The sequence below is a fragment of the Chiloscyllium plagiosum genome, unplaced genomic scaffold, assembly GCF_037043375.1.
Source record: "Chiloscyllium plagiosum isolate Xiang-an unplaced genomic scaffold, Cpla_swu_hap1 HiC_scaffold_3, whole genome shotgun sequence".
NCBI lineage: Eukaryota > Metazoa > Chordata > Chondrichthyes > Orectolobiformes > Hemiscylliidae > Chiloscyllium > Chiloscyllium plagiosum.
In genome coordinates this window covers 157,844,028-157,856,009 of record NW_028270141.1, presented here as the reverse complement: position 1 = coordinate 157,856,009, position 11,982 = coordinate 157,844,028, and the positions used below count along the sequence as shown (strand labels likewise).

General features: G+C 43.7%; 1 protein-coding gene across 1 annotated transcript in view; it reads right to left on the bottom strand.

Moving 5' to 3' along the window:
* Positions 1 to 562: 562 nt before the first annotated feature.
* LOC122540195 (protein cornichon homolog 3-like) overlaps positions 563 to 11,982 on the bottom strand; it is a 91,388-nt gene continuing 79,968 nt past the window's right edge. The window contains exons 4-6 of the mRNA XM_087984699.1: positions 7,422 to 7,534; positions 2,878 to 3,021; positions 563 to 2,206 (exon numbers count right to left, since the gene is read on the bottom strand). Of these exons, the coding sequence (XP_087840825.1) occupies positions 2,179 to 2,206; positions 2,878 to 3,021; positions 7,422 to 7,534 (285 nt within the window). The 3' untranslated portion in view covers positions 563 to 2,178. The remainder of the gene's footprint in view (positions 2,207 to 2,877; positions 3,022 to 7,421; positions 7,535 to 11,982) is intronic.

The following is an 11,982-nucleotide window of genomic DNA, read 5'->3' as shown; positions in this document are numbered from 1 at the left end:
TTATCCATCTAAAGTCCATCGAGTACAGACTCAGAGTTCTCATCTGTTCCTCATATGACAAGCCTTTCATCCCCATGGTTATTCTTTTAGGTTAGTGAACAGTCCCACTTCTGACCTTAGGAGGAAGGGGAAGCCATTGAAAATCAAACGATTCAAAGAGCTGCCAGTTTCTTAACACCCATGCTGTGCTTTGGAACCAATCAATACGAGTTATTTTAGTTTTGCAGTATGTGCATGTTTTTGGTTTCCATTCCTAATTGCGCCTTGAGAGCATTTAGTAATCACCGTATGGCTGGAGGTCTGGAGTCACGTATAGACCAGACTGAGAAAGGATGGCAGATTCCCTTCCTGAAGCAGATTTTGTTTCTCTAAACAATTGTTGATGGTTTCATGGTCACAATCACTACAACTGGGACTAAATTTGAGTTAATTAATTGAATTTAACATTCCCTAGCTGCTGTGGTGGAATTTGAACCCACGTTTTCCAAAGCATTAGCCTGGGCCTCAGGATTTATCAGTCCAGTGACATTACCATTATACCACCACTCCCTGTAGTCACATATAGGTTTATCTGTCTGCAAACTTTATTGTCAGGATATATTACAAGGCTCCCGTACAAGAATGAATACACAATTTGTGAGTGGACTCGTTAAGACAGAACCATCACAGGTGAATCTGTCCCTTAAAGGTATCAAGATGATGTACATCAGCGACACTCCCAAAGAGCATCACAATGTTATTAAGATTGTCTTATTGGTGTGAACCTGAATGAACCACTAGTATTGAAAACAGTATCAAAAAAAGGTCTGGTTTTCAGTGGGCTGTAAAGTGTTGAGCATAAATTTCATTGTTCTTTCACCAACTTCAGAAAGGAGGCACTGGAAGCTTTGCATGTACTGTTTTGATAGATCTGAGTGTTTTGAGAATGGGAAAGGACTGGAGGATCCACTTCAATGGAGGCTTCCACTATAAATTCTTGTTCTCAGCTTCAAATCAACTTGCCTGGAGCCACATAATGGGTTTCTCCTGATGGGGGTGGAGGCTAGCATGAGATGTTTCTGCAGTTTTCAACCTCTTATAGCCTTGAATCCCACTAGTCATCACTGGGCCGATATTACTGTGGACAACACTACTGTGATAGTTCTGTATTGTGGTTGGGAGTAAATATCTCATTTAAGCTCAGTGCAGAAACCTTATATCACTAGTTAAAGGGAGCATACCCACTTCCTGCAAGTATTAAGTGTCACCAATGGATATCTTCCCATTTCAATCCAGTTGAATGGCCAAACTTAAAGCAGAAGTCATTCTGATGGACCCTTCTGATAGTTGGGCTCCATTTCATCTCTATGCACCTTATAACAACCTATTCTGTTTGGATTACAATGATGTCGTCAATCAAATTCTTTCAAACAGAAATATACATCAAACATTTTCCAATTGATTGGAGCTGTGAACTCCATCATGTAAGGGATAATTCTCACTGAGAAATTATCCCTTACATGAGAAATCCCCAATGCCTGGAGGGGGTTATGATAGAAAGATTACCCCACCCCCACCCTGCCATAAGGAGAGATTTCCCTCACTGTAAAGGGTCCAATGAAGATACCTCATTCAACTGATCCTGAACAAAGATCTCCCTGACAGTAATAGGTTGCTGTGGATACATCAGCATCACTGTAAGGTTCACGGAGAAATCTCCTTTATTCTAAGAGAACCTGATGGAGGGATATTGCTTACTTTAGGGGCTTCTGAAGGAGGAGGATCCTATATAAAGGGATCTTGATGGGGAGATCTCCTTCACTGTAAATGGTCCAGCTGGAGAGATCTCCTTTACTTAGAAGGGGACTGATGGAGACACCTCTGTACACAACTAGATAAATAAAACAATTATACAGACATCACAGCTGGTTTCAGAGTTGTAAACTTTAAGACTGTACATCCATGAACAAGGCAGACATGTTGAGTGAGGCAGGAATCAACTCCCTTCCATACTTTCCCTTCATCCTCCATAGCTGTTGAGATCGTAAAGGACTGACTCTTCCCTGCTGCTTCATTGTTTCAAGGGGAATGTAGTAAAGGATGGTTCAAGGTTAGAATTCAATAACTCGGATGCAGCAGTCTCTCTCTGCCTCTGCTTTTTGCTGGATTTGATGTGCACTCTGCCTCTGAGTCCTCTGATTAGATGCTGACCAATGTATCGATCATACTGTAGAAGGAAACAGAAATTCCACAGGCTGAAACTTAGTTTAATGGCCAGATTTACATTGAATTACATATAATTTTACAGACCAGAGAAAGAAATTACACATGACTAGACTGCTGTTTATAACCGAGCCTTCTATAACAGTCTATTCCTTTCTCCCTCGTGTACCTTTCTAACTTCACCTTGAGTGCCATTACAAGTCACACAATTCCCAATCTCAATGAATAGCATTTGACTCCTGACCTCATTGCAGTTTTGGTTCAAACATTGACAAAAGAGCTGAATTCCAGAAGTGAAGTGAGAGTCACAGCCCGTGATATCAAGGCTGTACTTGACTGAGTGTCACATCCTAGTCAATAGGAATCATATGAAAAACTCATTGCCAGCTGGAGACTATTCTAACACACAGGAAGATGGTTGTGGCTGTTAGAGGTCAGTCATTTCAGTTTCAGGACATCTCTGTAGGGATTCCTGAGTTCTAGGCCCAACCATCTTCAGCTGTGTTATCAATGACCTTCCGAAAATCCAAAATTTATTGGAAACTTGTGGCATAATTTCTAATCTCCTCTCATCCATAACTAGCTCATTCCGGGAACCTGGGCCTCACCCCGTTTAGTAGTCCCAAAGTTTAGCTCCTTTCAGTCAATGTGTGGTTCACTGAAATGCTTCCTTACCAATATAGGTAGTAGAAAAATGACATCAGGTAGAAGGACATCTTGCACCAAGCTTCCTTCTGGCAGTAGTTCAGTGTCTCATCATTCATCACTGTCACAGGATCGTACATTAACTCATTACTGTCTGTGGGGTTGTGAAAATATCTGCAATACACAAAGGGCACAGCCACCTGCTGGGATTTATCTCCTTGCAATTCCCACTCCATACCCTTCCCTGTCTCCAACCTCTTTCCTCCCTAACACCCAATTCTTTGGTCACTCCCACACTTCCTTTCTTTGGCTCAGCAGTCAATTGAAATGGTACTGAGTCTGTAATAAGGGAAATGGGAGGAGATTAAATGAATAGGATGAAATTCCTGGTGATGGGGATGAAAAGCTGGAATTCCCAGAATCCCTCTTCCCACAGCCATGACCCCCAGGAAACCTAACCCTGGGATCGCCCTCCCCTATTTCTCTTCTGACAATCTCCCTGTCTCCCTGCAATTTTTCTCCTGGTGGTTTCCCCTCTCCTTGCAGTCTCTCTCTCTCACTGTCACTGTCACTGTCACTGTCACTGTCACTGTCACTGTCACTGTCACTGTCACTGTCACTGTCACTGTCACTGTCACCCTGCATGATTTGGAGGTGCCGGTGTTGGTCTGGGGTATACAAAGTTAAAAATCACACAACACCCGGTTATAATCCAACGGGTTTATTTGGAGTACTAGCTTTCAGAGCCCTGCTTCTTTGTCAGATGGTTGTGAAATATAAAATTGTAGGACACAGAATTTACAGCAAAAGTTTACAGTGTGATGTAACTGAAATTATATATGGAAAAGATCTGGATTGTTTGTTAAGTCTCTCATCTTTTCAAATGAACAAGTTGGTTTCAGTTCTTTCATATGTAAATTCCAGAACTTTCTTAAAGTTACATTCTCAAGTGATCTTTAACAATAGACAATAGGTGCAGGAGTAGGCCATTCTGCTCTTCGAGCCTGCACCACCATTCAATATGATCATGGCTGATCATCCTTAATCAGTATCCTGTTCCTGCCTTATCTCCATAACCCTTGATTCCACAGTCCTTGAGAGCTCTATCCAACTCTTTCTTAAATGAATCGAGAGACTAGGCCTCCACTGCCCTCTGGGGCAGAGCATTCCACACAGCCATCACTCTCTGGGTGAAGAAGTTTCTCCTCATCTCTGTCCTAAATGGTCTACCCCGTATTTTTAAGCTGGGTCCTCTGGTTCGGCACTCACCCATCAGCGGAAACGTTTCCTGCCTCCAAAGTGTCCAATCCTTTAATAAGCTTATATGTCTCAATCAGATCCCCTCTCAGTCTTCTAAACTCAAGGGCATACAAGCCCAGTCGCTCCAGTCTTTCAGTGTAAGGTAATCCCACCATTCCAGGAATTGACCTCGTGAACCTACGCTGCACTCCCTCAATAGCCAGAATGTCTTTCCTCAAAATTGGAGACCAGAACTGCACACAGTACTCCAGGTGTGGTCTCACCAGGGCCCTGTACAGCTGCAGAAGAACCTCTTTGCTTCAAAATAGGTGCTATGTTGGCCCAGATAATGCATTGAAGATGTGAGGTGTCCTGTGTGAGACTGTGTCTCAATGCTCAGGCTGATTCTAAAAAAGGGGTTTACAGAATCTTACATAGATTTATCAGTTTTTGAGCAAAATAAAATAATGTAATTCTGCAAGTACAAATTCACCCCACAACCATATATGTGTTTATGTGCATGTGGGTGTGTGTGCGGGGGGGTATGAGTGTCTGTGAGAGAGTGTGTGTATATGTATGAGTGTAAGTGTAAAGGGATATATGTCTGTGAGTGGGTGCTTGTGAGAGTGTTGGAGTATATGTGTGACCGTATGAGAGACATCTTGTGTATGAGAGAGGGTCTTCGTAAGTGTATGGGTCTGTAGGAGTGTTTGTGTGTGTGTCTGCCTGTGAGTGTCTGTCTGTCTGATGACTCTGTATGTGTGCAATGCAGTGTAGTGGGGTCACCTGTAGTGTGACATGAACCCAAGGTCCCGGTTGAGGCCATCCCCACGGGTACCAAACTTGGCTATCATCCTCTGCTTGGCCACTTTGCGTTATTGAGGAGAAATTGCGTTATTGCCTGTCCCAATGTCCGCCTAGGAGGATGGTCACCGGAAGGTCCGAGGTCGAAAGTCCCGGACGGCTAAAGTATTCTCCAACTGGGAGGGAACACTCCTGTCTGTTGATTGTTGTGTGGGCCCATTCATCTGTTGTCATAGCCTCTGCTTGGTCTCACCAATGTACCATGCCTCAGGGCATCCTTGCCTGCAGCGTATGAGATAGACAACATTAGCCAAGTCACAGGAGTACCTGCCACGTACATGATGGTTGGTGTCCCCACGTGTAGTGGTGGTATCCTTGTCCACACTCTGCAGCGTCTACCATGACACAGTTATATGAAGTTGTCCTGAAAGCCAAGTAGTTTGCTGCAAATGATGATCTGTTTGAGGTTTGGTTGTTTAAAAGTGAGAAGTGGAGGCGTGGGGAAGGTCTTGGCGAGGTGCTTATCCTCATTGATCTGCGAAGAACATGGCGTAATTTTTCAGCTCCTGGGAAGTACTGGACAACGAAGTGTACCTTGTCAGTTGCGTGCCTGTCTCCTGAGGAGGTCATTACAGTTCCTTGCTGTGGCACATCAGAACTGGCGGTCAATGAGTTGAGAATTGTACCCTGAACAGTGGGGCACAGACAGCCTCACACAGGACACCTCACACCTTCAATGGATTATCTGGACCAATGTGGCACCTATTGTTAAAGTTCACTTGAGAATGTAGCTTTAAGAAAGTTCTGGAATTTACAAATGAGAGAACTGAAACCAACATGACCATTGTAAAAGATGAGAGACTTAACAAACAATCCAGGTCTTTTTCAATATATAGTTTCAATTACATTCCATTGTAAACTTCTGCTATAAAATCTGTGCCTACAATCTTATACTCCACAACCACCTGATGAAGGAGCAGCGCTCCGAAAGCTAGTGCTTCCACATAAACCTGTTGGACTATAACCTGGTGTGGTGGGATTTTTAACTTTGTCTCTCCCTGCAGTCTCTGTCCTGATGGCTTCTCCCTCTCTCTCCCCCTCTCCCTGCAGTGTCTCTCAGTGATCTCTCTCCCTGCAGTGTCTCTCTGATGATCACTCTCTCTCTCTTTCTCTGTTTGCAATCTCTCTTGAGATCTCTAACTTATTTACAGTACAAATGAGGATCCTTACAACAACCCCTGGGGACTCTCGTACAAACCTTCCTCCAGCTTGGTATTTCATTAATCATTAATCTCTGCTTCCTATCACTCAACCAAATTCATATCTATGTTGCTACTTGTCCATTTTATTCCATGACAGATCACTTTCTTCACAGTCAGTTAGGTCATCATTAATCCATGCCAGGACAGTATTCCACGTGCTTTAATCTTTCTAACCAGCCTCCTGTGGGGGTTCTTTATAAAAAGCCTTCTGAAAATCCAAGTATGCTGTGTCACTGACTCTCCTTTATCAATCTTGTTATGACAGCTTCAAAAAACCCCATCAAGTTCATCAAACACAATTTCCATTCACAAATTTCTCTCTCGCCCCAAGATTTCTCTTTTTCCCCAAGATCTCGCTCTCCCCCAACGATCTCTCTCCCCAAGAACTCTCCCTATGATCTCTCTGCCTGTATGGTCTCTCTCTCTCTCTCTCTCTCTCTCCCACACTCCCCGGTGATCTCAATTCTCTCTCCCTGGTTCTTGCTGTCTCTGCCTGTGATATTTCTGTCACTCTGTCTCTCCCTGTTGATCTTGCTCTTTCTCTCTCTCTCCCTCCCCCAGGTAATCTCTCCCCAGTAATTTCTCTCCTATGATTCAACCTGGTTGGCTGACAATTGGGCAATGGAGTTCTCCTGTTGACTGTGTTTTAGGAAATAAATAAGTTCTTTCAAAGAGAAACAGTGTCTGTGAGAAGGACAGCATTTGTTGCACATCCTGAATTACTCTTGAGAAGCCGATGACAAGCTAACCTTCTAACCACATAATAAAGATCCCTGCTATGTTGGTGAATCAATCAAGAGTACTTTTTCATTCATTCATTGGATGAGGGTGTCACTGGCTAGACCACCATTTATTGCCCATCTCTAATTACCCCAGAGGGCAATTAAGAGTCAACCACATTGCTGTGGGTCTGGAATCACATTTAGGCTTGACCAGGTAAGTAGATCAGATGAAGGACTTTTGCCCGAAATGTTAATTCTTCTGTTCCTCAGATGTTGCATGACCAGCGACCTGCTATGCTTTCCCACCACCACACTCTTGACTCTGATCTCCAGCATCTGCAGTCCCCGGGGACTCATTGGTCTTTAGTTTCCTTCCCTAAAGACCAATGAGTTTTCTTTCCTGACAAATCAATTGCTTCATGATCATCATTAAATCTTTAAATCCAAATTTTTATTGAATTCAAAATCTATGGCAGGACTTAAACCCAGATCATTAGCTGTGTCTCTGGATTAACAATCTAGGCCATCACCTTCCCTTCTGACTCACCTCCAAAGGTTATAGAAGAGCAGAGGGATATTGAGACCAAGTGTCAGCCATTCTTGTGCACACAGGAACATGATACAGAACAATCCATGGATGGAATATTCTGGAAGCACCAACTACATCAGGATGGAAAAGGAATGTTAACACAAAATGTGACAACAATGTGACAAACCAACTAAAATCAACACATTCAAACATTAACCAGCAGGAAAGAGATAATTAGAATAAAAGATAAATTCACTTTTAATAGTAAATACAATAAAGAGATGCCTCACATAGAAATGTTTGTATCACTTCCCACACAAATGTGGCATCATATGTTCTGTTATGAATTGGAGGTTCTGAGACTAGATGTAATTCAATCTCTTTACTTACTTTTTTCTTTTCAGGTCACATGGGCAATTGTTAGAACTAAAGTTTTGTCAAGAAATCCAATGACACCATTTCAGAATATTGTCTGACTAATATACAAATGCAGTAATTGACCATCCTGTGCCTTCAGCCTGCTCCATCATTGAATACTATCATGGCTGATTGGATTACTCTACAGTCCTGCATTTCACTGAAAATCTTTTACCCACTTCTTCATCAAGAATCTTTCCACCTCTACCTTAAAAGTATTCAAAGACTCAGCTTTCATTGCATTTTGAGGAAGAGTGGTCCAAAAGCTCACAATGTTTTAAATGGGCAACATTTTTTTAACTGAACCCTAGTTCTAGATTCTCCCACAAGAGTAAGTATTCTTTCCACCTACCTTCTCAAGACCCCTCCAGATCTTATATGTTTGAATCCAATCGGCGGGTCGGTGTGGACTTGAGGGGCTAAAGGGCTTGTTTCCACACTGGAAGTAATCTAATCTAATCTAATAGATTTCTCACCTTTCTGAACTCCGAGTGAATACAAATCTAATCTGCCCAACCTTTCCTCACAAACAACCAGCACTTTCTGAATATTCATCAAGAAAACCTTTTACGAACTGCTTCCAATGCTTTTTACATTTTGTGTAAAAAAGGTAACCAATCCTGTGCACGGTACTCCAAGTGTGGTCTCACCAATGTCCTAAATAACTGGAGCAGATTTTCCTGACTAACATGCTACTCACAATCAAAGACAACATTCCAATAGATTTATTTGCTGCACGTGCATTCTAACCTTTTCCGTTGCATGTAGGAGGCTGCCCAGATCCTTCTGCATCTCAGAGCTCTGCAATCTCTCACCATTTAAATAAAATGCTTCTTTATTATCATTCCTGCCAAAATGGACAATTTCACATTTTCCAAGTTATACTGTTTGCCTCATTGCCCAAGCACCTGGCTTCAACAGCCATGCTCCCCAGACTCACTGACCACGCCTCCCAGACTTGGGAGACACTGACATTTTTTACAAACCCACCGACACCAACAGCTACCTGGATTACACCTCTTCCCACCCGACCTCCTGCACAAATGCCATCCCGTATTCCCAATTCCTCCGCCTCCGCCATATCTGCTTCCAGGAGGACCAGTTCCACCACAGAACACACCAGATGGCCTCCTTCTTTAGAGATCGCAATTTCTCTTCTCACGTGGTCCAACGCATCTCATCCACATCCCGTACCTCTGCCCTCAAACCCCACCCATCCAACTGTAACAAGGACAGAATCCCCCTGGTGCTCACCTTCCACCCTACCAACCTTCACATTGACCATATCACCCGCCGATATTTCCGCCACTTCCAAACAGACCCCACCACCAGGGACATATTTCCCTCCTCACCCCGTTCTGCTTTCCGCAAAGACCGTTCCCTCCGTGACTACCTGGTCAGGTCCATGCCCCACAACAACCCACCCTCCCCTCCTGGCACCTTCCCCTGTCACCGCAGGAATTGCAAAACCTGCACCCACACCTCCTCCCTCACCTCCATCCAAGGCCCCAAAGGAGCCTTCCACATCCATCAAAGTTTCACCTTCACATCCACCAATGTCATTTATTGTAACCGTTGCTCCCGATGCAGTCTCCTCTACATTGGGGAGACTGGATGCTTCCTCGCATAGCGCTTCAGGGAACATCTCTGGGATACCCGCAACAATCAACCACACCACCCCGTGGCCCAACATTACAACTCCCCCTCCCACTCTGCCGAGGGCATGGAGGTCCTGGGCCTCCTTCACCGCTGCTCCCTCACCACCCGATGCCTGGAGGAAGAACGCCTCATCTTCCACCTCGGGACACTTCAACCCCAGGGCATCAATGTGGAATTCACCAGTTTCCTCATTTTCCCTCCCCCACCTTACCGCAGTTCCAAACTTCCAGCTCATCACTGCCCTCATGACCTGTCCTACCTGCCTATCTCCCTTCCCACCTATCCACTCCACACCACCCTCCCCTCTGACCTATCACCTCCATCCCCATCCCCATTCACCTATTGTACTCTTTGCTACCTTCCCCACCCTCCTCTGTGACCTGTCACCTCCATCCCCATCCCCATTCACCTATTGTACTCTTTGCTACCTTCCCCACCCTCCTCTCTGACCTATCACCTCCATCCCCACCCCATTCACCTATTGTATTCTTTGCTACCTTCTCCCCAGCCCCACCCCACTCCATTTATCTTTCTACCCTGGAAGCTTCCTGCCTCTATTCCTGATGAAGGGCTTTTGCCCGAAACATCGATTTTCCTGCTCCACGGATGCTGCCTGACCTGCTCTGCTTTTACAGCACTACTCTGATCTAAACTGTGATCCAAAATAATCCTTTTAATAACTTATCTCAATGCTGATCCAAGCTTCTACCTCCAGCATGTTAAAGCTAGCAGCTTGGAGATTTACTGAAACAAGAAAGAAGTAAAGGTAAAGTCTCTACATTATTGGACTGTGAGAGAGAACCAGAGCTCCTAGCAGAAACCCATGCAAACACGATAAGAATGAGTAAACTCCACGCTTACACTCACCCAGGTCCCTGGCACTGTGAGGCAGCACTGTTAATCACTGAGGCATTTGCAAATGCAATTATTAATTTTCTTTTGCATATGTTATTAACTTCATTACTAGTTCATATAATCTTGTTAAAAGCATCCTAAATATTGACCAAATACGAACCAAACAGCTTTCTTCTTCCTTATAGTACAGTAAGTACCAATTCTAATTGGGTCAAACTGTTAGAAAAAGCAAATAAACATCTCTTCCCCGCAGTCTGTTGCTCAGCCAATTCTCAGCCCTCCTGTTGAAAGTCACACTCAATGCTAAGTCACAACACAATGCATCAATTTATATGCTCTGAAATTTAAAAAAAGTTCGCTCAGTCCCAGTTAGAGATAAAAGATGTTCATCTGGTTTCCTTTATGACCTAACCTCAGCTGCTATCAAACAGACAGCAATCTCGCAGCAGTCCCGTCAAAATCTGAAGAAGCCACTGAGTTAAAGGCTGTTAGGGGTGGGAAACAAATACTGCTCTTGCAAGGAACACTCACAACTTATCAAAGAATTTTTTAAAACCAGGCATTTGGAGAGTGAACCCCAGGTGACAAATACCCCTTTACTTCCAGATGGACCCCGAATCTCGTGACCATAGATCAATTCAAATGGACTAATTTCAGGAGATTCATTTGAGGAATAATAAGAAATGTAATACTTTGTCTCAATCTTGATATTCATGACAAGGCCTGAATTATAATTCTGACAGTCTGAGAGTATCTCTCTAAAGCTCCCTGTGTTTGTAGATTATATGCAGTTGACTTCAACTGTTTTCTATGCAAACTGATAATAGAACACAGAACACAGAACATTACATCGCAGTACAGGCCCTTTGGCCCTCGATGTTGTGCCGACCTGTGAAACCAATCTGAAGCCCAACTAATCTACACTATTCCATTTTCATCTATATGTTTATCCAATGACCATATAAATGCCCTTAAAGTTGGCGAGTTTACTACTGTTGCAGTCAGTGCATCCTACACCCCCAACTACCTCTGACTAAAGAAATTACCTCTGACATCTGTCCTATATCTATCACCCCTCAATTTAAAGCTATGTCCCCTTGTGCTAGCCATCACCATCCGAGGGAAAAGGCTCTCACTGTTTACCCTATCTAACCCCGATTATCTTAAATGTCTCAATGAAGTCACCTCTCAACCTTTTCTCTAACAAAAACAGCCTGAAGTCCCTCAGCCTTTCCTGATAAGACCTTCCCTCCATTCCAGGCAACATTCTAGTAAATCTCCTCTGAACTCTTTCCAAAGCTTCCACATCCTTCCTATAATGTGGTGACCAGAACTGTACGCAATACTCCAAATGCGGCCGTACCAGAATTTTGTACTGCAGCATGACCTCGTGGCTCCAAAGCTCAATCCCTCTACCAATAAAAGCTAACACACTGTATGCCTTCTTAACAACCCTATCAAACTGGGTGGCAACTTTTAGGCATCAACGTACATGGACACTGAGATCTCTCTGCTCATCTACACTACCAAGAACCTTACCATTAGCCCGGTACTCTTATTCCTGTTGCTCCTTCCAAATTGAATCACTTCACATTTTTCTGCATTAATCTTCATTTGCCACCTCTCAGCCCAGCTCTGCAGTTTATCT